This window comes from Peromyscus eremicus, chromosome 3 (genome assembly GCF_949786415.1).
Source record: "Peromyscus eremicus chromosome 3, PerEre_H2_v1, whole genome shotgun sequence".
NCBI lineage: Eukaryota > Metazoa > Chordata > Mammalia > Rodentia > Cricetidae > Peromyscus > Peromyscus eremicus.
The window spans coordinates 100,788,834-100,813,462 of record NC_081418.1 but is presented as its reverse complement, the minus strand read 5'-3'; the positions used below and the strand labels follow the sequence as shown (position 1 = coordinate 100,813,462).

Here is a 24,629-nt window from a genome sequence, read left to right as displayed (position 1 = left end):
AGCCACACAACCAATGTTTTAGGTAACAGATTACTAGGTTAGAACAGTCATGATCATTTAGTAATTAGTAAGGAGAAAAGTGCCATGAGAGGTATCTTTTTAAGTATCTAAAAAGTGACTATGGTTCTAGGAGACCCTTGTTCTCTGGTCTGCCATGGGCAGCTGTCTTTTACATACAGTGGTTTTCCTATGGACCAAATGCTTCTAGGGATTATCTGGAGAATCACACTTTAAGATCCCTGTGTTGGTCAGCTTTCTATCACTGTGACAACTGCCAGAGGTAGTTGGTTAACCTAAAGGAGGAAAGGATTTTCTGGCTCACAGTTTCAGGGGTTTATTTGATCCCCTTGCTGCTAGGCCTGTGGCTTCACAGTGCTTCATGGCAGGAGCACATGGTAGAGGAATCAGAGAGGGAGGACAGAAACCAGGATACCAATAGTACCAATGGTAGACCTCCAATGGCCTAACTTCCTCCTTCAAGGCTTCATTCCTTTTTTTATTTTTCAGAGCTAAGGAGTGGACTCAGGGCCTTGCAGCCCTCTGCAACTGAGGTCAACCCCAGGCCTCAAAGTTCCATTTCTTCAAGGTTCCACCACCTCCCAACAGTCTCTCAATACTGACGACAAGCAGTTAGGACATGGGCCTTTGGTGGACACTCCAGATCCAAATTGTACCACTCCTTAATGAACATGCATCCAATTTTGGGACCTTTCTGAGCCTTTGAAAATGCTTCTAAATCAGCAATTTTCCTTCCCGATGTATTTTTTTCTGAGACTTTTATTTCAGGTTTGAACCATTTACAAATAGAAATAGCAAGTTTTGTATTACTTTCTTTTTTATCTACCCCCAGAAAACAAGTTTGCTAAAGTCTACTTTGTAGGCAGACTTTTCTATCCCACCAGCCAGTTCCCAAATAACCACGCAGAGACTTGTTATTAATTATAAATGCTCGGCCAATAGCTTAGGCTTGTCTCCAGTCAGCTCTTACAACTTAAATGAACCCATTTCTATTAACCTATGTGCTGCCCCAAGGCTCATTTACCTCATCTATGTGTTAGGGTCCTAGAGAAGTCCTACAAAAGACTGCCATCCACATATACAATTAGCAAAAGTGTTTGTTATTCCAGCATGCTGGGGCCTGCCATCCCACACAAAGGCAAGATGGTGAAGACCCCAATAGGGACGTGTGGGCTCCTTTTAAGCACAGCCAAGGGGAGGTCCTAGAGCAATTAGGTCATTTTAGATATGATTGGGTTAAGCTAGTGGCAATCATATTAGTACATTCTAATTGGCTAGGGCTAGTTAGGGGCTGGTCAGGGCTACAGTTTTTCATTTTGGGGCAGGCCTAGACAAGTCCCAGGCTTTGTCCTTATGTGGTTATTTGCTGGCTGTGGAGGCTGGCTGGCCTAATACTGCATGTATCAGCCCTCCTCATCCTTGCTAATGGGAGGGGAGTGTTGGAGATTGATTAATTGCCCTTTGTTTGTGACTCAGAAACTGCTTGTTCAGTCTCAGGAAACTAAAATTGAAGCCTGATCTCTGAGAGAAGACTGAGCAGCCTGTTATGGTGTCTGCTTGGTCCTATCACTATGAACTTCTCATGTTGCTTTTTCCGAGTCCCATGCTATCCTCTCATGCTCCACCTTCTCCCCAGCATTCTCTCTGCCCCAAAAATCCTGCCTAGCCATCGGCCAATCAGCTTTTTATTAACAATGAGAGCAACATATCTTCACAGTGTACAAAAGGAGTATTTCACAGCACTGCTTTTTTGTTTTTGTTATTGTTTTTGTTTTTTGTTTTTTGTTTTTCAAGACAAGGTTTCTCTGAGTAACTGCTATAGCTATCCTGGAACTCACTCTGCAGACCAGGCTGGCCTCGAACTCACAGAGATGCCTTTGCCTCTCGAGTGCTGGGATTACAGGTGTGTGCCACCACTGCCTGACTAACACTACATTTTTTATGATCTATTTTTCCTTTTTAATTTTTACTTTATGTACATGTGAGCTTTGCCTACATGTATGTCTCTGTACCACATTCGTGCATTGCCAGAGGAGGCAAAAAAGGGCATCAGATCCCCTAGAACTGGAGTTACAGTGAGACACCATGGTACCGGGAATTGAACCAGGTCTTCTTTGGAAGAACAGCTAGTGCTCTTAAACACTGAGCCATCTCTCCATCCCCCGTAAAATCTATGTTTACAATATCCTTTTGTTTCATCTTTATTGCATTTGCAATTCTGAGTCATTTTGTTCCTATTACTTTCCCAGAACTATTCAAACAATTACATGGACAAAGTCTATTTCATGGATACATCAGACTCTTAAGTAGATCAACTGGCTTGAGAGCTTGATTCACGCTCAGAGTCTAGAAAATAAAAGATTCTATATTTTCCAAATACATGGTTCCAGCCTGTTTGAGTAGCTAAATCCCAGAACATTTTTATCAAGAAAAAATTATTTTAAATTACCATATTTTCATTTGCTTAGTGAAAAATTTCTTCTCTGCAGAGTAATATTTATTGAAGAGCTATTAAATGCTAGTCCCTTTACGATAATGTACTGTTTCTGTTCTCAATTTTTTTGTTTGTTTTTGTTTTTGTTTTTCAAGACAGGGTTTCTCTGTGTAGCTTTGGTGCCTGGCCTGGATCTCACTCTGTAGACCAGGCTGGCCTCGAACTCACAGAGATCCATCTGCCTTTGCCTCCCAAGTGCTGTAACCACCACTGCCTGGCCCTTATATGTTTCTTTTTTTTTTTAATAGGTTTTTTTTTTCAATTTTAATTTTTATGTGCATTGAATCCCCTGGAATTAGAGTTACAGACAGTTGTGAGCTGCCATGTGGGTGGTGGGAATTGAACCCGGGTCCTTTTGAAGAGCAGCCAGTGTTCTTAACCACTCTGCACCATCTCTCCAGCCCCCAGTTCTCAAAATAAATTCTTAGGGCTGGAGAGATAGCTCAGTGGTTAAGAGTACAGACTACGCTTACAGAGGACCCAAGTTGAATTTCCAGAACCCCTTCAGGTGGCTCACAACTACCTGTAACTCCAGTCCCAGGGGATCTGATAGCTCTGGCTTCTATTGGGACTGCACTCATGTGTGTATACCCTTACATACATACACATAATTTTTAAGTAAGTTCTTCTCTTTGATTATTTCTATTATACAAATAGTGGAATTAAATCTAGGATTCAAGTCCAAATTTGTTCAATTTCAAAGTTAAATAATTTTTAAAAATATGTCACTGCTAGGATCTAGCTGGGTCATCTCAGTGGATAAAGCACTACAAGCTTGAGTTTGATCCCCAGAATTCATGTACAAGCCAGGCAAGCACAATAGCTCCAGAAATCTCAGCGCTCTGGAGAAGAGACAAGGGATACCCTGGGCCCGCTGAATAACTAGACTAGGAGGAGTTCAGTGTTCAGTCAGGGACCTGCCTCAATAAACAAGTGGAAGGCAGTCAAAGAAGGCACCTAGTATCAGTATCAACTTCAGGTCTTTATATGCCATCACACACACACACACACACACACACACACACACACACGTGTGAAAACATACGTGCATGCACACCATATATATATACATATATATATGTATATATATATGAGAGAGAGAGAGAGAGAGGGAGAAGGAGGGAGAAGGAGGGAGAGAGAGAGATCAGCAAAGGTTGTCCTCTGCATATGAGTAATGTCCATGGCTGTGGAATCATGAGACTATTCACCCCCTGAATAGGCCACAGATAACCAGACCTGGGTGGTTCTTTTCCCTCGCACTGCTAGGCAAGTGCCTTGGTTTTCTCTCCAGGGCTGGGGATGGAACCTGAGGCCTTACTTCGTGTCAGGCAAGTGTCCTGCCACCAAGCCACAATCCAGTCCTCAATCCTTCCCTCTGATACTAGTTACTGTTTTGTCATCTTTTGTGGCTGACATGCATGGTGCTCATGCAAGTTTCTCTGTGCAGTCTATACAACATGCACAAGATCGCACTGCAGACAACCGTGTATCTCTACAAACTATACATGAAATTAGACCATGAGCGCATATATATATATATATATATATATATATATATATATATATATATATCCCAAATGTTACAAAACAGAGTTTCAGGTCTCTGTCATGGCTCTGGTACACAGACACAATTTTACTTTTTCACGGTTGGCCTCTGTGTGCTGGGCACCAGTCTGGAAGTCTGACTTCCTGACCCATGAGTGACACTGTCGCACCACTGGGGATATATTGCCATGGTTGTTAGAGTTCATCGCAGCTGCATAGGACAGTTGACTGCTTTTCTCCCTTGGCAGCTGGCATAGCACCTTGTGAGACCCTGAGAGCTAGTTCTAAGGGAGGGAGTTTCCAGGGCAGTTCCAGTCCCGTTCTTCCCAGCCTAGCACCCTAAGTGTGTGGCATCTTCATGATAAGTTCTGAAGCAACCAAGGACAACAGTGATAGCCTGTATTGTTCTGGGAGTCTCTTGGACCTCCCAACCAACAATTCAGAGGGAGGTTTCCCATGCTTGGCACTAGGGATTTTGTTAGATAGTCTATGGCTCTTGGCGGGATCGTTATGTACTGTGTGTTTTTATGTAAATATGAGGTAATATGTTTACCCATGGCTTTTTCAAACATCCTTAGTGTTTATTCCTTCTCCCTTCCTTAGTTAAAGCCCCCTGCCATTTTTAATTTCTTTCTTCACAGCACCTGTGCCCTACTATCCCCCTCATGAGAGCTCCTCCACTGCCAATGTTGGTCCCCTTTACCCTTGCCTGGTTTGTGTCCACTCACACCTAAAGAATCAGAACTGGAATCCAAACTGAAGAGAGAACATGTTGCATATGTCTTTCTGGGTCCAGGCCACCTCACTTACCAAGACTGTTTTTCTAATACTCATTACGTCATTTGACTCTGACACTTGAGAGTGTATTCTGTCCAGTGCTGAAAATAAGTGTGATGGTGATCAGCCCAGATACCTCTGTTTGGCCCCCTGAGGGGGCATCACTGTGCTGGGGCATTGCTTAGAGAACCTCACCTTCTCTGCCTGCTTCTCGCACCACCTGCTGCCCTGTGTGGTGCACACACATGTTTTCCCATGGGCAGTACTCAAAATACCATGTAGAGTATGTTCTTGCTGCAGGCACTGAAGACAAAAGCCTTCAATAGTTGGGTGCTGACCCTTGTCCCAGCCCACGAGGTTTGGTTTCAGTTGTAAACAATTCTGAATTTGGGCCTCAGTTAAAATCTGCACTAATTTTTTTTTTTTTTTTTTTTTTTTTTTGAGACAGAGTTTCTCTGTAGCTTTGAAGCCTGTCCTGGAATTCTCTCTGTAGACCAGGCTGGCCTCAAACTCACAGAGATTCTCCTGTCTCTGCCTCCCGAGTGCTGGGATTACAGGTGTACGCCACCACCGCTGCCGGGCTTGTTCTAATTTTTTTAATTGAGGAAATATTTTTTTGAAAAACATGTTCTTACAGATAACCTTAAATTTAGATGGAAAGAGCTTCTGGAATGATGTTGAGCTAGTCAAGGGGCAGAAGCATTAATTTCACATAGATCTATTTCCTGACCATCTACAGATTGCCTTCTTCACATAAAGATAGAACTATGGATCGCTTCTTTGAGAGACTCCATGCCATGTGTGTTTTATTAGCTGTACTGTGCTGTGATTGATGGTTCTGATAGGTGACTTCCTGGGAAGTGTAAAATAACCTAAACCAGTGGTTCTCTGCCTTCCTAATGCAGTTCCTGATGTTATGGTGACCCCCAACCATAAAATTATTTTCATTGCTACTTTATAACAGTAATTTTGCTACTGTTATTAATCATAGTGTAAATATCTGATATTTCTGATAGTCTTAGGTGACCCCCTCCCATGAAAGGGTCATTTGACCCTCAAAGGGGTCACAACCCACAGGTTGAGAACTGCTGATCTAAATAGTCTGTATGAGCTTTATGAATAAATGTATGCCCACCAAACATACAGGTGCTGAAACTGCCTGGTTTTCCCTTTGACTTTCTTCCTGAGGGTTTCCTCATGCCTGAATTTTAGGAAGTGTTGTGGTGGTGATGGTGCAGCGCCAGAAAGAGCCACTGGGACCCAATCTGGAAAAGACCAAATGAGGGTGCTGCCTTCAACTGTGTATTTCAAAATGCCTTATTTTGAAGTTTAAAAACTTTTTTCATTTGCATGGAGAAAGCGCACTTTAATCGGTCATTAAGTGCTTACTCTACAAGAGACATCTAGAAAACAGGCTAATATATCCTGTTTCTATAGAAATTGTGAGCTCCTTATTTTCAAGTTTTAAATCCCATTTTGTGAAGAACAAAGTAGAAAGTGAATTAAATTCAGGCTCGTACCAGTAAGTATCTAAAAAATAGGACACTTTAGGCTCCATGTTATGAAAACTTACTATAATGCTGTATATGCATAGATCAGTGCCCCAGTCAGTGCTCACTGGAAGAGCTTCCTGCAGTAGACCAGAGCTAACACAAAGACCCACACCGGACACCGCAGAGTGAGAGACTTTGGCGTACTCAGTCTTTAATGGGATGTCTTCATCAGGCCCCTCCCTCCCCTCAGGGTCTGGGGAGCCAGGCTGCAGAGGAGGAAAGACTGAGAAGAGCAAGAAGGGACAGATGACTCCAAGGAGCAGAGTCTTCCAGCCACAACAAGACAGACACACATCTGAGACTGTGGCAGCACACACAAGACCTGCGCAGGTTTGAGCCAGCTGGAGTCCCCGCACTGAGAGAGGAAAGCAGACAGCTCTCTGCAGTGAGATCTCACTGAGTACAGCAACCACGCTGCAGGGCAAGCCCTGTGCTCAGAAGTAGTTGGCCAACACAAAACGATCTCCTTTTTTCCTCGTCTTTTGTCTGTTTGTTCTGATGTTTGCTTTTGTGTTTTGTGGGTTTTGTTTTTTTTTTTAAAGAGAGAGAGAACATAAATTTGGATGGGTAAGGAGGTAGGGAGGCTCTCAGAGGAGCTGGGGGAGGGGAAAACATGATCAAAATCTTAGTAAAACTATTCTCAAAAAAAAAAAAGTTAGTTATGTGCTCCTACTAAGATGCCCTGGGATTCTCTGGGCACAGAAGCACATGGTGGGCTGAGTAAAGAAGCAGGAACCTTTTAAAATCCCATACTGTTAGTTGTGCTTTTGAATAATCTGTGCTTACTCCTGAAATGAAGGTGCATATTCATATATATGTTTTGGATTTCTATCAAGTATATATTCTGAAAAGTCAAATTGAGAACAGACTCCACTTTAACTTCACAGAATGTAGAAAGTGAGGAGCAGAGGCCACCTGTAGAAGCCTTCAGCCTGCACGAGGCAGTCCTGCCCACTGTGCAGCCCCCACTTGTCCAGCTGCATCCTGGAAGCCCCGGGAACAGCCCCAGGCTTCAGGGCCCTCCCCTGGACACATGTTCCCCTACCCTCCTTTCTGGGATGCTCAGGGTCCTCAGGGTCCAGCAGAAGTCCATCTCCTCCCAGCAGCTTGTGTGACCCCTTGGTCAGATGAACAGCTGGTTCTCCATAGCACAAGGGTCCCCTGTCCCTGCTACTGCTCTTGTCACTTAGACAGTAAAGACCTCATCTCATTTACCTCTTTGTCCCTTACCTAAGGGCTGGCTTTATGTGGCAGATACTTGGTAAACATTTGTTTGCCAACATGAATTTCCCCATGTCTATATCCTGTCCTAATCTTCCTTCATGTAAAGTTCTACTTTTTGAAAGTCAGATTAGAGGGCTTTTGGCAATTTTTTTTTAAATAGAGGCTTTTTGTTTCCTTGTAGAGAGGGAGATGGTCAATGTCAAGTCTTCCCACACAGTAATGCTCCAAACCATCAATGTTGTTCCTCAGGAAGCCATTCTGTGCCTCATTGCCTTGCTGAAAATATAATAGCATTGTCTGAAACTGACTCAGCTTGAATGCCATTAAAGAGTAATGAAGGGAATTGTTACATAAAAGGTCCAAGTTATTACTGGAAATGCATTCCAAAGATCACTTTAGTGGTGAATTATTTTATAAGAGCACCAAACTTCAATGTAACAAGACTTTGTCTTTTCTTTTGACATTTTTTTAAAATACAAGTGTATTGTGAATTACCTAGGCTGTGCTTTAAAATGGCGTGTGCCTGGCTCCTGTCCTTGGCAGCTACCTGCCAAAGTCTGAAAGAAGCTGGGACCCTGATAGTAGGGAGTTGCTGGGCAGTTCTGGAATGAATGGTCATCGGGCTGAACTTTGAGAACACAGGTATTGTGAGATTGTCTGTGTAGGTGACATATACTCAGAGTGTTTACTAAACTTGTGCTGCATTAGCCAGCCCTGGGCTGGTTTAGAAGAGACCCAGATGAGTACAGTGCTTCTTCTCATAGCTATAGCATGGTGCACTCCATTATCTGGTCAAAGTGTCCTGACAAGTGATGTGAGCACCGGCCTGGCATGATCTTCTCTGATTGCAGGAGATTTAAGTCTTCCTTGCTTAAAATGACATTCCTAAAACTCATGCTGAAGGGGGCTGAAAATGTGCTTTCCTGTTGCCAGAGGGTTAAATAAGTTCCCCTTAGTGCCTCTTCGTTCTGAGAGAGGTCCTGCATGTAGAGCTTCAGTGGCCAAGAGGCTCTCAGCTGGGGTGAATGGCTCATTGTTGCTTGTACATAGTAATAAATTGTTTCCGGCTAAGCATTAAAATCATGTTAACCCTTTTTCATCAGGTGTCCTTAACAGCACTCAGAAGACCAGACTTGCATGTGGCCCCTAGACTGCAACTTAGCTACAGCAGAGTCTGCCACTAATGCCCTGAAGGTTCTGTATTTCATCATGATGTGATAGTCCATCAGAACATAACTCCAACACACTGTGTTATGTGTGTGCTCTCCACGAAGACTCTGAGTGTCTTAGGGACAAAACACAAAAACTAGACGCTGCTTATGGCCTGATGTTTGATACAAGTATGAACTGGGCACAAGAAATTTTAGATTGCTTGAAGTTTAAAATGGTTTTGAGGCCTGGAAAGATGGTACAAGAACACTGGAGTTTAGTTCTTAACACCCAGATCAGTCAGTTCACAAACTGCTTGTAACTCTGGCTCCAGGGGATCTGATGCCCTCTTCTGATCTCTGCAGGTGCCAGGCACACATGTGATGCACAGACTTACATGTAGGCAAAACATTCATACACATAAAAGTAAAATAAATACATTAAAAATAATACATTCAGAATCCCTAAGGGTAGAATACAGGTGTTAGTATTTTTAATTGTGTGATTGTGTGTGTGTGTGTGTGCACACGTGTGCATGTGCGCATGCGTGTGTGTGTGTGTGTGTGTGTGTGTGCGCGCGCGCGCGCGCGCGTGTGCGTGTGCGTGTGTGTGTGTGTGTGTGTGTGTGTGTGTGTGTGTGTGTGTGTGTGTGGTTTGTATGCATTCGAGCACTCAGGTATACCACTGCACATATGTGGAAAACAACTCTTAGTAGTTGGTTCTTGCTTTCCACTTTGAGTTGGGGTCTCCTTGTTTCTTCTGCTGCACTGCACACTCCAGGCTACATGGCCTGTGAGCTTCCAGACATCCTCCTGTCTCTGCCTCCCACCTCCCTGTAGAAGTCCTAAAATTACAGAAACAAATCCAGCTTCTTACATAGATTCTGAGAATCAAACTCGGGTCCTCCAGTGTACAAATCTAATGCTTTTACCTCCTGATCCATCTCTCCCACTCTGATCTTTCTTCAAATTCTGTCGAGCCCCATTTAAGAGAAAGACATCAGGCTTGGCACCTCAGGAAATACACAGGTGCACACCATGCCTTGAAGGACTTCTGCCTTGTGCCTCCTATGCTCTTGAGCTGGGATATATTTGATTGGCGGATCTTTGTAGAGGTAATAGTGGGGGGTTGGTCTGTATCCTGTTAGGTGGTCCAACCCAAGTCAGGAGAGGCTAATCCTGGTAGGCAGGCAAGCCCGAAGTCTCATTCGCACGTGGTGTGCTTCTAAAGCTGTCCAGGTACTGAGTGCTGAGTCCTTTGGGGCTTAGAACTTGCCTCATTCTACAGTTAGTCATCAAGAAACAGGTGACCTGGGAAAAGGGTGAGGAAACTGCCATTCATCTGTTCACCTCAATTTCAGTAAAGAAAGAAAGTACTGGGAGTTCTGTCCTCAGGGTGCTTGTAGGCTAATCTAATAGAAAGGGAGGAGAGAGGGAGAGGGAGAGGGAGAGAGAGAGAGAGAGAGAGAGAGAGAGAGAGAGAGAGAGAGAGAGAGAGAGAGTGAGTACATTTTCCTGGGAACCTTGATTTCCGTTTAGGGGACAAAGTCTCATCCTGTATGGACACAGGAATGACTTTTTGGGAGGGTACAGGCAAGCTAGGAGACAGGAATGACTTTTTGGGAGGGTACAGGCAAGCTAGGCCTTAAAGGCACAGGAGTATGTCAAGCTGGGGAAGGAGTGTCAGAGAATGCAGCCTGAGAAAAGGTCCAAGAGAAAGGTCTTGACTCTGTGGGGAACTGTTGAGCTGTCTCAACCTAGGTGCAGGGCGGGAAAAGAAAGCCAGGGATGTGAGGAGGGCAGGACCTGGATTATCCAGAGCCTTGTGCCCCTTTAGAGGAAGGAGTAGATATGAAAATAGACACAGTCTACAGAACTGGTGACTAAGAAAGATATGGAAGACAGTGGTGCCATTCATCTGGGGCTGTTGCCTCTCACTTGTGGTCTAGACTGGTCGTCTGCTAAACTTGCTCAGAGTTGCTGTTCCAGCCCCATCCTGAGCTGTTCTCTCCTTGGGGACTCAACAGCCCTCAGGCCTTTGGAGGCCCTGCAGTACACACTGGCACAGTATGGGAAGAGACAAGGAAAGATGAACTCAGGGTCTGAAATGCCCAGGTGTGACTAGAAACACCGCTGCCCAGTGCTGGGTTGAGACAACAGCCTAGGCTTGCTCACGGTCTACTGGATGGGACTTTACTGCAGCTCACGTGGCACCAGGGGCTCCGCTCCAGGGCTTTCTGTGTTTTCTTTTTCTTATTTTTCTCGGTTGTGTCATTCTAGGACTGTCTATTCACCTTCAACTTGGAAGGCACAAAACAGTTCAAATATGTGGGTTTTTCTCTCCAAAATCAAGCTCTAATATATGAAACTTGGTCTTTCTGCTGGTTTTTTTTTTCTGAGATTTTTGTTTTTTGGGGGATAGTGGGTTGTGGTATTCTGCTTGAGTAGCAAATAAAATGCAAAGCAGATTTTTAACATTCTCAGCTTGGTGAGAAATGTGTGGGAACCACCAACCCAAGTTCTCTGAACCCAAGGCACACTGTTGGTTAGCAATGCCTAGCATTATCCAGAATTTGGTAAGAGGAAGTAAGAACTTTTTTACTGAAAATGCCCAAGAGTCCCCGTGTTAGGCTTTAGAAAGTGACAAGTTGATTTTTTTTTTTTTTTAAGGTTTTAGGCTTGACACCTAGAATTCTAAAATAACTTGGGGGGGAGGGTCAGAGAGCTGACAGCTTTCATGAGAATGAAGCAGATTTGTCAAAAGCATCCCATTAGTAGGCAGGGGCTAAGATCTACCTGGGAGAAAGAAGCCTGGCAACTCAGAGATGGGCCACTTTGACTTGAAGAAGCTGAAGATTTCTAGAACGTTCTTCCCCACAGTTCTTACAGCTCAAATGCTTATGGCTGGTAAGTGGCTCTGTGGGGTTAGAGAGCTCATCTGATGCCTGATGGGTTTTGGCTTTTTGAGACAGAGCCTTACTCTGTAGCCCTGGCTGGATTGATACTCACTAAGTAATCTGGGCTGGCCTCATACTTACTATGTAGCCCAGGCTAGGCTCAAACTCATGGCAATCCTCTTGCCTCAGCTTCCCAAGTGTTGGGATTACAGGCATCTAATACCACAGTTTTTGGCTGTCTTGACCTGATTCCCTCTACCTAGGTTGAAAAGAAATGTCTAGGAGCATTTGACCCTATATCAATAAACCAGCAATTGTACACATAAAATTTCACTTGAGAGTAGGCACAAGCTCTCAACAATTTCAGAGAACACTGGTGTACTAAAACCCCACAGAACATGACAGAAAATAATGGTCATCTGAGCACCAGCCACATGTGTGCCATCTTGCTTCGATGCAGTATACAAGAGGAAATATGTAAAAGAAAATTCCCTTGGTGATACCCACGAGTGCTCTGAGTTCCTCCTTGCTTCCTCCTTTCTGTGGTTATTATCTAAGCAGTTTGATCCTTGCCGCATCTTATGCAATTGGCATTATTATCTTTAGTTTTCAGGTGAGAGTGATGGAGGCTTAGAACAATTAAGTCAATCAGCTGCATTTGGCTATCAAGGAGTGCTACAAGAATGTGAACCAGGATCTGTTTCTAAAGGTCACATGCTTTCACCATGGCACGTGGGTGCCCCACCACCGCCACCACACACAGTCAGTGCCCCACCCCCAAGCCTAATTTAGCAATGCAAGCAACTTTAGGAGTTTGTCATAAGTGTTAATGAAATCCTTCTCCTGCTTTGGATCGAGCCCAGAACAGGGTAGAATAAGCCTGCCACCTTGAGGCTGCCCCGTAGCGGAAGGGTATGGACTGTATTCATGGGCAAGCGGATGGCAAGTCCAAGACAGTCTTCAGCCAGCTGTCTGCCAGGCTCTCTGTGGGAGGACAAGCTGACTCCCACACACCACCAGAAATGAAAGAACCCATCATAGCCCAACCAGAAGAAGGAATCTTTATCTTTGTAGGAATAAAATGAAAAAAGAGTGGCAAGTTGTAATTTTCTTCCCCCTCCCACACCCGAATAATCTAGGTATATATTTTGCATGTGGGGTGCATTTGGGCATGATCTATGAAGGTAATTTCTGATCACTTGCTCAGTTTTGAGTGAGGGAATGTCATGCTCATAAATTCTGGCAGCACAGAGATTAAAGCCACTGAGCTGACTTATTGACATTCTGCAGCTGCAGATCACACCCTAGGCTTCCTCTCATCAAAAGGCTGTGCTTGTAGAGCCGGTGCTGACTTATTAATAAAGATCAGGCCTTTATTTGATTATTTATCTCATCAAGATTCACCTTCAGTCTAAGCTCATTAAGCCTGCTGCTAATGGAGTGTGCTTGAGGTGAGATTACACCCAGTGACACAGAGAATGAGTGCAGGCTTCACAGCCAGGACAGAAACAGAGCACACAGTAAGCTCGGGTCACCCGGGGGTGGGGCAGAGCATGTGAAACGTCTGCTCACCCAAGAGAATGGGCACATTTCACAAGGCTAGTTTTGAATGGAGTGATTACATGCAGCAGAGCAAAGGTGACATGCACTCTCGTTATCTTAGACAATCAAGAGTGATACCCACACCGCTTGTGTCACACTGGGGAGCTTCCCTAAGGGGCCTTCCTGTGGAGTTAGAATCAAGAGGCCAGTGCTCTGGGTGCCACAGCCTGACTCCTGGTGACTTCCATCTAGACTGCCTGCTTTGCTTGCTGGGCTAACGTGGTTGCAACACAAGTTTTGCCAGCACCAGAGCTTGTCTCCTGCCTCTCACAGATAAACCCTCTTCTGCATGACTTCTTGTCCAATAGTAGGAAGTTGCGTTTCCTCTACACTAAGAAGTGTCCCACTACCACAGTGCCACACTGAAAGTGAGCCTGCCCCTGAACACAGAGCTGTGCTGAGGTCAGTGTGTCCCCTCCTTCAAAACAAAGCAGCTCAGACTCGGCTTCATAGTGGGCTAAATTATGTGTCTTAGCAGATAAGAGAGAAGGCAGCTAAGTGCTTCCTGAGTTCATATCCTCAGTCTCTGGGTTCACGCTAAGAGAACTGGCCAGGTGACATCAGCAAAGTGGGGGAGACCCCTCCAGTCTTTTATTACCTTCAGAACTTGACTTAAGACCCATTTATGGAGAAGCACACAGCTCCCATCCCTGAATTCATCGAGTACTGTATGGCAGGCCCAGTCAGGAGGATGTGACCTTTGCCCTCCATGAGCTTACAGTACCCAGACAGAGAGGAAATACAGTGTGGAAAGAATGGCAGAGAGAACATGGGGAAGGAACATGTCTTACTCATTCATTCACTCCAGACACATGATGTGTCAGGACCCGTGGTTGGTGCTGAAGGTGGGGTCAGAGAACAAGACCAAGAGAAGCAGATGGTGATGAAGATGCTGCCTGACTAATTCAGTGAAGGGTGGAGTCTAATCAGCGGTGAGGAAGGGAGGAGACTGAGCAACTTCTCAGCAAGTGGAGTCTATCATAAAGGCCATAAGCATTTCTTAGTTTTGAGTTGACCATCCTCCCCGAGAGCTGGTGTAGCCAAGGCCAACACTTTACAGTCCTTTCATGGTTTGCAAGGACAAATTTAGACCAGCAGTGGGTCTAAGTGGAATGGGGTAGTGATGAGAACAATTGCAACTCCGAGACTCCCTTCTTCCAGGGACTCTGCCTCCGTCTCAGGAGCTGCCCTGTAGGCCAGGAACCATGACCCTCACATTTAAAATCTGTGGTCTTGGGACTTAGGAGGTGTCTTAGCTAATTTTCTGTTGCCAAGATAAAATACCATGACCGAGGCACTTTACAGAAGGAGGGGTTTATTTTGGCTTACCATTTCAGAGAGATAAGAGTCCATTACCATGGAGGGAAAGCAGGCTGTCATGGCAACTGGAGCAGTAAGCTAAGAGCTCACATCTTGAACTACAAACAGGAAGCTGAGAGCAAAGTTGAAGAGTGGTACAGGTCTTTGAACTCTCAAAGCCCACCCCCAGGGACATGCCCCATCCCCAATGACATTCTTCCTCAGCAAGGCCACTCCTCCTAAACCTCCCTCAACAGCACCACCAGCCAGGGACCAAGCATTCAAAAACTCAAGACTCTGAGGGGTAACTCATTCAAACCACCACAGGAGGAGAGAATAAAAACAAGTCACATGGGTTGGAAAATCTTACACAATTGGACTTAAAGTCCTAATTCTGTACATTTTCTGTCTGCTCCCTATTTCCATACCTGGCTATTCTGAAGCAGCCTTTGAGATGACTGCCTTACTTTCTATCTGTTTACATGTATGCCGCTTCCACTCTGTTAACTTCCTGTTGTTTGGAGCGGCATCTCACTGTGTAGCCCTGGCTGGCCTGGAACTTGCTATGTCGACCACACTGGCTTTGAACTCCCAGAGATCTGCCTGCCTCTGCCTCCCCAGTGCTAGGATTAAAAGCCTGCACCACTGTGCTGTGCCTTCACTCTACTAATTTCTAAAGAGTTGGGCGGGGGGCGGGGTGGAGAATTCAGGGATGCGGAACTTGTCCATCTTTTTTAACTCCTTGTCACTTACATTATCTTGGCAACAGTGAGCATTTAGTGAGCATCTGCTGAAAAAACCATGCTGTCCAGTAAGGGAGAGACCTGGACATTTTACCTCCCACTTCTTCTGGTCTTCCTTTAATCTCAAACCTGAAGTTTACCAGAGCCCTTCTTTTCAAATGGGAAAGTATCCATGCAAATGCAGACAAGAGGCCAGTTTGCTGTGATGAGGCATGGAAAAGACAGTCCTGGATGACTACGTCAGTGAAATCATTGCTCTCAATGAGGCGGGTGTCTGAGCCATTCAACCAATATTCTTACTGGAAAGGGAATGCTCATTATATGAACCAACATTGCAGGGTCTACTCGGAGTGAATCTTATGCTAAGTAACGGGAAATACTGCACTATAGTGGCATTAAACTTGTCTGTGAAACACACAGAAGATATTGCTGTCAGAAGACATTGCTGTCACACAGAAATTACCTTTGACATAGGTGACAAAGAAAAGTTAAGGCCAGCGAGCCTGTGCTGCCAATCATGCTAGGAGGGGAGGGTGTCCACTGTGAGGCTTCTGCTCCCAAACTGTTGTTAACTGTTTTATATTATTTACTGTGGCTGCCCCTTAAGAAACTGCTGTCCTAATCAGAGGCTGCAACTCCACCTTTACCAGCAACGAACTGAGGGAATTCTGTTCCCTCAAGCACCAACTCTTTCAGGGAAACTTTATCTAGATCTCTATCCCTCTAAAGAACTCACGATTCAAAAGTTGAGATGAAATTCTGCCTGCTCAGAGAGGCTGAATAGCAAGTGGCTAACCTTCTCCCTTTGCTTCTTCCAAAAAACCCAACCATCCTTCTTGATGTTCCCCGCTACAAGTGGCTCCTCCCTACCACTTCCTGTCAGCTACTTGCTGACTCAGCCTCCTGCTCGCAGGTTAATTTTATTTAATCAAGCAAATGTAACGCATCTTTGCATTGTTAACAAAAGCAGTAGGAAAAAATGCAACACACTTTAAAATAATATTCCACAACACCGAACACCCCATTTCTGTGCTTCATTCTCTTAGGTGGAATTGGCTGTGTGGGCCGCGACAAGGGACAAGTTCGGAAATGCCTTGATGTGGTGGAGATCTACAACCCTGATGGGGACTTCTGGCGGGAAGGCCCACCTATGCCAAGTCCCCTCCTCTCACTGCGAACCAATTCCACTAACGTAGGTGCCGTGGATGGCAAGCTCTATGTCTGCGGGGGATTTCATGGAGCAGGTACCGCTCTAGCTATGAATACAGCACAGACCTCTTGGCATTGACTTTTACCTCCATTGTATGACTTGATGGCCGGTGCTTGCTTTTCAGAGTAGTGAGGCACTGGCAAGAGTCTGGCCTTCGAGGCCAGTGGCCTGCAGCAGCTCCCTAGGTTCTCTGGGGTTTCATCTTTACAAAATGGTGAGGATTCTGTGGGTTCAAGTCTAATACATCTAGCACATGGCAGCCACTCAGCCCATGGTAGCTGAGTATGAAGGGGAAAGAAATAGAAGAGGAAGGCAAATTCCTGTTAGTAGGAATAAAAGGAATATTTCCAAACAGGAGGGACATGAAAGCAGAGGAATGAGCAGAAGTGTTGGGTGCTAGGTTTTTAGCTACCAACCCAGAAAACCCCACTACTGCCCACTACCACCAACTGGAGTAAATTGCTTGAATGCATTTCTAAATGATGCCTAGTGTATATTCTTATTACTGAACATACACATCCAATACCATCATTGCATTCTGCAGCATGGAGCAGGGAGGCTTTTAAGCATGCATAAATCTAGTCTCTAAAGTCTCATTGACCACATCAGTAAATAAGGCAGAATGCCTTCAGAGTAGACTGACTAGCTGATTCTGACCTCACCAACTGGAGTGTTGAGCCAGTACATACCCATGAGACACATGCCCCAGAGCACTTAAAAGTTTGAAAGAAGCCAGATTAAAATAGACTTGCCTTCATTTTGTAAGCATACAGTTTTAAGTAACTAACTTAGAGGATGAGGCTTTCGTTGTGAGTTAGAAGAGACTTGCTGGGAAGTGGTGGTGGAATACACCTTTAATCCCAACACTAGGGAGGCAGAGGCAGGCAGGCAGATCTCTGTGAGTTCCAGGCCAGCCTGGTCTACAGAGTGAGTTCCAGGACAGCCAGGGCTACACAGAGACACCCTATCTCAGGAAAACAATGCTGAGTAGCAATTATTGTATTTATGAGATGTTTAAGGGTATTTGATAAACAAGACACAGAAATCTAGGTTATAAGCCCTATGAAGACTTGAACCATGACTAGCCACTTGTGTTTAGTTGTAAACATTTGAATTCGTTTCCCCTAACTTAGATGAGAGTAATGTTGCTATCACCTGGTCGGTGGTGGTGCATTGCTTTTAATCCCAGGACTTAGGAAGCAGAGGCAGGCAGATCTCTGAGTTCAAGACCAGCCTGGTCTACAGAGTGAGTTCCAGGAGCGGGGAGGGGGGGTCTTAGTGGGTTAGAGAGTTGGCTCTGTTGGTAAAGCACCTGCCTTCCAAGCATGAGGACCTGAGTTCGGTCCCCCAGCTGGGGATGCTGCAGACATAATGGAGCATTCTTGTAATTCCAGTGCTTGTGAAATGGAAAGCAGAGACAGGCAGATTGCTGGAGCTCCCTGGCCCGTTAGTCTGGCTACTTGGCAAAGTTCGAGGCCAGTAAGGGACCTTCTCTCAAAAGGTGGAAGGTACCTGAGGAATCTCACACACACACACACACACACACACACACACACAATTTTCAACAACAACCAAAAAAGAAACTTAGAAGATATATAAGTTAAATGCAGTAAGTTTTTGTTCTTTATTTAAACCTTTCATAAAAAGGTATTTTTCATATATTGTGAGAAATTTAAAAATAGGCCAAAGTATTAGATGATATTAATAAGTTATTTTAGAGACAATAATGGTATTGTATTTTATATAAATCCAAATAAAAAGAATATTCTGAATACTTAGAGATTATATTTGAGTATTTGAGGTGAAAATGATGCACTGTCTGAAGTTGGCACTACTACAGCAAATTTTTTAAAATATTTTTTATTTAAGTATGTGTGTGTATGCCACCTGGTGACCTTGGAAGCCAGAAAAGGGTGTCAGATCCCTGGGAGCTGGTTACAGGCAGTTGTGAGCCACCCAACCTGGATGCTGGGAACCGAACTCAGGTCCTTTGAAAGAGGGGCAAGTGCTCTAAACCACGGAGCCATCTCTGTCGCTCTGCAGCAGATTTTTTAGTAGACAAGGAACCAGAATCCATTCTGCAGCACTGGTGAATGTGATCATTATTAGAACTGGTAGATTTGTGCTGGCCTGGGCTGCCTTAACCCCTTCACTGCTGTGTGCTGGAAAGTCCCCAGGACTTTCCTTTTTCTCCATTTGTCCTTTAGAGAACTTTCCAAAAAGGCCTTTACATTTTTTATTACATTTATTTAGTGTGTGTATGGGTGGGGTGACTTGATTGTGGAGGTTCAAGAGCAACTTTTGGCAGCTGGTTGTCCATGTGCGTCCTGGGGATTGAACTCAGATTGTCAGGCATGGCAGGAAGAGACTGACCTGCTAAGCCATCTCACCAACCCCAAAGAGGTCTTTTTTTAAGTTAGTTTCTCTTATTTCTTGAACATTAGCCTTGCCTGAGGTTGTAATCTCTCACAGTAGCAGGAAAACTGATAGTATAGGAAGTCTAAGTGCAGCTCCTTGAAAGATTGCCTGATGAGGGTTCGGGCACTGGGCTTTCCTCTGGTTTGGTCTGTGAGCTTTGTTGGTCCCCTGACTGTTGACTTTGTCTTGACCAGAAAAGAAGGGCAGAGATATAAGAAGAGCTGGCCTCAGGTCCTCTGAGAATGGGTGGTCACCAGTATCTAGGGCACTAGAAGGTGGACAGCTTTGCCTTATGCTGGACCCTACTTTCCCTTGTGTAGAGTTGAGAACCTGACGTCCTCCAGCTTCTCAGAGGTCTGATAAACTCATCTCATGCTGAACTCTCCTTGGCTCTATAGCAGACTGATGATGCTTCCAGCTGGAGGGAAAGACTGGACCTCATGGCTCCCAAAGCCCCTTTTAATTCATTAGTTCTAAGATTGTAGGTTGCCTGGGGTTTGCTGAATGGACTGTCATTGAGATTTTATGCAAATTATAACAATCAGATGACAGCATGCTCTTGCGATCTGAGGTTGTCACCAGACCTAAGAGACTGTATTTTCTCTACTTGTGTGACAATATACAGATAGGACCTACTGTTCCATTACCTATCTAGGAAACCATAATCAAGGAATCCCTTCCCCTCCTTCCCCTGTGTAGACAGCATCTCTCTCTGTGACCCACAGTGACCTGAATTCACGGTGTTACCCAGGCTAGACCCCAACTTGTGACAACCGTCACGCCTCAGCCTATCAAGTGCTGCAATGGCAGGCATGAGCCACCAGGCCTAGCTTTCAATCTCTTTTAATATTGTGAATTCAGTAGAAGTTCATTGAAATGCCCTCTTGAGATCTTCAGCATTTGAAAGATAGATACATTAGCACACAATGAACAGGGATTTGTTCTTGGTTAAAAAATAGCAAGTTGAGCACCTTTATTCCCCCCCCCCCAAATCCCCCTGAAATAGCAGCATGGTCTAAAAAAAGGGGAAGGACAAAGCAACACAGCGTTGGAAGCTGGGAAGCAGAGGAGCACATGGTGAAGACCTGAGACAGTTTAGTCCTAAGCTGGAATGAGAGGAGAAAGGAAATCAGTGGGTACCGCAGAGCCCCACACACCCTCGGGAGCTGGCAACAGCAGCTGACTCTGGGTGGAGAAGTAAGGGTGATACTGAAGCATGAAGAGTACTGAAAGACAGGAAGCCACCCGGTCACCTGTCCCGATCTCATAGAGAGACAGAGCCTTCATCCCAGAAGGGACGGAAGTGAGGACAGGAGCTAAGGTCGGGGTCCAATACTAAAGATGGGGATTAAGAGAAAGATCACACAAAGTTGAGATCCCCAGCTTTCTTCCTTCCCTGACATCTAGAATGCTGACAGTTTTACCCTACAGAAACCATGATTGGGCAAAGCCAAGTCAGTCCTCCTGTGATGAGACTCACAGAAAAACTTCCCATGATATCCCATCACCCCCCCCACATGCATGTGTATATGTATGTGTGTGTGTGTGTGTGTGTGTGTGTGTGTGTGTGTGTATGGGTGTGTGTGTATGGGTGTCTGTGTGCAAATGTATATATTTTGACAAGGTCTCACTGTTAGTCCACCTTGGCCTTGAACTTGTGATCCTTTTGCATCAGCATCCCAAGTGCTGGAACTTGGCTACCTCATGTTGAAAGATGAGCCAACAGCTAGACACTTGAGGAAAACATACAAAGCAGAGTAGCCCAGAAGACCAGGGACGATGCCAGGAGAAGCTGCAGTCTGAGAGATGGGGTAAATGCTGTGTTGAAGGAACAGGGAACGGATAGTGAAGAAATTTCCTGGAAATAAAGATATATAGTGGAAATTGAATCTACACTGGAAATGTTAGCAAAGATAGTTGTCGAAAATTCCCAGAAAGCAGAGTAAAGAAATCATTGTAAGTCAGAGGGAGAGAAATGAAGTCCAGGAGGCCCAGCCTTGGAGCAACAGAACCTCTGGCATAGAGAACAGAAAGTGGACAGGAGTGTGTCATCCGTGAAGTAGATGAATGAAAATCCTAGAATGAAGTCACTAGACCAACGGAAGCTACCAAACGCCCTGGGAAGCAAGTAAAAACAGACCAAGCCAAAGCACATCACCATGACGTTAGGGAGAAACTTTTGATCTCAAAACGTTCTAAAGAGGGGAAGAGTTTTACCCAAAGTACAAGAATCAGACTTCTCAACTGTGATGTCAGAAGCTAAAAGAAAATGAAACATATGCATTCAGAATTTCTGTGGAAAACTACTTTCCACCTCCATAGTCTGAACCTGCTGGGCTATTAGTCAAGGTTGAGGGCATTCTCCCAACATTCAGTGTCTCAGAGTGCCTTCTCCTCTGTGTCCTTTTTAAAATCAAGATGTTTCACCAAAACTTTATATGTAAACCAAGAAAGAGTAGGTCTCAGGAAAAGGATTAAACAGAGTAGAAAGAAGAAACTCCAGAGAGCATGAGGGGAGACCCCAGAAAAATAACTGTTGTACAGCAGACCTGGGGAGCAGCAGTGCGGAACAGAGCTATCCCTGCACTGTGGGGAAGAGGGCATCAGATCCAACATGGGTGCTGGGAAATGAACTCTGGTCCCTCTGCAAGAGCAACAAGTATTCTTAACTGCTGAGCCATCTCCCCAGCCCCTAAATCACAAAGTTTTTAATGGTTTAGACACTGAGAGCATTGTAGTGAGAACTAACAAAAGTAAAGCAGCATCAAAGAAACACCTTGTCTTATTCCTTTAATATCCAGTGTGGCTCAGCCAAGATGACAGAAGAACTAAATGTTGAGCTAACCAATATTGTGTCTTTATTGTCCTATAAAAATGGGAAGGTAGGGCTGGGCGGTGGTGGTAGCGCATGCCTTTAATCCCAGCACTCGGAAGGCAGAGCCAGGCAGATAGATCTCTGTGAGTTCCTCTGTGAGCGAGTTCCAGGACAGGCAGCAAAAGACACAGAGAAACCCTGTCTTGGAAAAAAAAAAAAAAAAAAAAAAAAAAAAGAACAAAAAACAGAACTGTAGCTGGAGATTTCTCCAGTCCTGCCCAGCCCCATGGACCCCACAACCGCTTAAAAAATAATCACTCAGAAGCTCATATTAATTAAACTGTTCAGCCATTAGCTCAGGCCTACCACTGACTAGCTCTTACATTTAAACTCAGCCCATTTCTGTTAATCTATATGTTGCCACGTGTTCCGTGGCTTTACCTGCTGCCTTTACATGCTGCTCCCTGGACAGCAGGCTGGCATCTCCTCCCTCAGCCTTCCACTTCCCAGACTTCTCCTCTCTCTTTGTCCCACCTATACTTCCTGCCTGGCTACTGGCCAATCAGCGTTTTATTTATCAATCAATCATAGCAACATATATTAACATCATACAGGACATCCCACAGCACAAAACAAAACTAACAAAAAAAAATGGGAAGGTAGAAAGTAGGCAGGCAGGCTAAGGATGAGAGATGAAACTAAGTCTACATGGGAGTCTAAGCGTTCTCAGTGCCATTGTCTTTATCTGTTTCTGTGGATATCTCAAAATCCTGGAAGTTGGGTGCCGATAAGAAAAAGCTTATTTAGCTTATGGTTTTGGAGAAGAGAAGCTCATACTCAAGTGACCCCAACTTTTGGCCTCTGGTAAGAGAGCTCCTTAGCTGAGTCATTGCATGGTGCATGGTGTCATGGCAGCAGTGTGTGCAGAAGGGAGAGGTCGTATGGCAAATAGGAAGCCAGAGCAACACAGCAGCTATGCTCACTCTTGTCTTTGCTTTGTGAGACAAGGTCTCACTACGTAGCCTGAATTGGCCTGGAAGTCACTATGTGGGCCAGGCTGGCCTTGAACTTACAATGAGCCTCTGCCTCTGCCTCCTGAGTGCTGCAGTTATGGGCATGAGCAACTAGGCTGCACTCAACCAATCTGGGGCCCTAGTCAGAGGCCCCATGAGAGCTGCACCAGCCCCCTCTGAGGAGAGCAATCCCAGGATCTGCTCACCTTCTACAAAGCCCCACCTCTTCAGAGCCCCGCCACCTCCCAGCCCCACCACTCTGGAGAGTTTCCTGCACATGAATCTTCAGAGAACAAACTCAAAGAGTTTCTTAAGCACGCCCGCCTTCATCTGAGAAATCAAGAATGAAGTGTTATAAAATGTTATTTATAGGGCTGGAGTCGGTGCTGGGAGAAGCTGCTGAGTGGGAAGAAGAGCAGTGGGTAGGGACAGCTTCTTCAAGGAATTACAGGGGCAAAGTCTTCTGACCCTCCGTATCATGTGACTGTGAAACTGGGAGAGCTGGAACAAGCTTGCAATATGCAAATCCAGTGTGCATAAAGAGGAATGGCAGGGGAGCTCTAAGGAGGCTGCTGGAGGCCAGTCCCTGTGGGGCTTGTAGGATTCTCCTGTCTTCTGGGCAGAGACACAGGCTGCCATTGTTCTGGACCGGGTTTTAAGCATTTTTTTTGTATAGCAGATGATGTTAGAAGACACATTATCTCCCTCCATAACGAAGGGCAAACATGCTCACTGGCCCTTGGGAAAGTCTCACAGTTCCTAAGCCCAGGATTTCTTTCTAGCACTCACAGGTATTAGCTGGCACTCTTCAGGTCACTCTGAGATTGTGAGCTCAGATAGCTGGCATTTAAAATGTTGACGTGCAGCAGCAGCAGCAGCAAAGGACACTGTCCTTCATCTGTGACTAAGGAGTCTCTCGTCTTCATCGGCACCCAGGAGTCTGCAGCAAACTAGCTTAGAAAAACGCAGGGCTGTCACAGTCCTTGACGGAGCACTAACTCTCTCCCAGGAGGCTTTCTTCTCCACCTCCAACATGGGCTGAGGAAGCCAGCATTGTTTCAAGGCCAGAGCTTATAACGCCAGTCTCTCACACATTCCTACAGGACATAAATGAAGGACAATTCTCAACTTACTCTGAAGTCACTGTTATTCAACTAAGAAAAAAAAAAAAAAAGCAAAGCTCAGAAGCTGGAGATGACTCAGTCAGTAAAGTGTTTGCCATGTGGGCCTGGGGACCGGGGTTTGATCCCTCAGAACCTGTGTTAGAGGCCAGAAAACTCCTGTAATCCCGGCACTAGGAAGAATCCTGGGACTCACTGCCCAGCCAGTCTAGCGGAATCGGTGAGTTCAGAGAGCAATGCCGACTCAAAAAATAAGGGTTGGGCTGGAGATGGCTCCAGGGCTAAAAGCGTGTACTGCTCTTGTAAAAGACTGGAGTGTGGTTCCCAGTAACCACATCAAGCTGCTCACTGCTCCCTATAACTCCAGCTCCAGAAGATCAGGTGTCCTCTCCTGGCTTCCACAGGCACCTGCATTCACATATACAAACAGACACAGACAGACAGACAGATAATTAAAAATAAAAATAGGAGCTAGAGAAATGGCTCAGCAGTTGAGAGCACCGGCCGCTCCGTCAGAGGACTGGGGCTTGGTTTCCAGCACCCACATGGCAGTTCATAACCATCTGCAACTCCTCTTCCGGGGATCTGACACCCTTTTCTGGTCTCCTTGGACACCAGGCACACATATGATGCACAGAAATACATGCAGGAAAAACACCCATACAACTAAATATTGTTTAAATAAGAAATAAAAATAAATCTTAAAAAATAAATAGGGTGCAGAGCCATTGAGGAAGACACTTGATGTCCAC

The 24,629-nt window shown here is 45.1% G+C and overlaps 1 protein-coding gene across 2 annotated transcripts in view; it reads left to right on the top strand.

Annotated features, from left to right (window-relative positions):
- Positions 1-24,629, top strand: part of Kbtbd12 (kelch repeat and BTB domain containing 12) — a 64,155-nt gene that overhangs the window by 17,642 nt on the left and 21,884 nt on the right. For both annotated transcript variants that reach the window (XM_059258169.1, XM_059258167.1), the window contains exon 4: positions 16,347-16,544. In XM_059258169.1, coding sequence (XP_059114152.1) covers positions 16,347-16,544 — 198 coding nt within the window. The remainder of the gene's footprint in view (positions 1-16,346; positions 16,545-24,629) is intronic.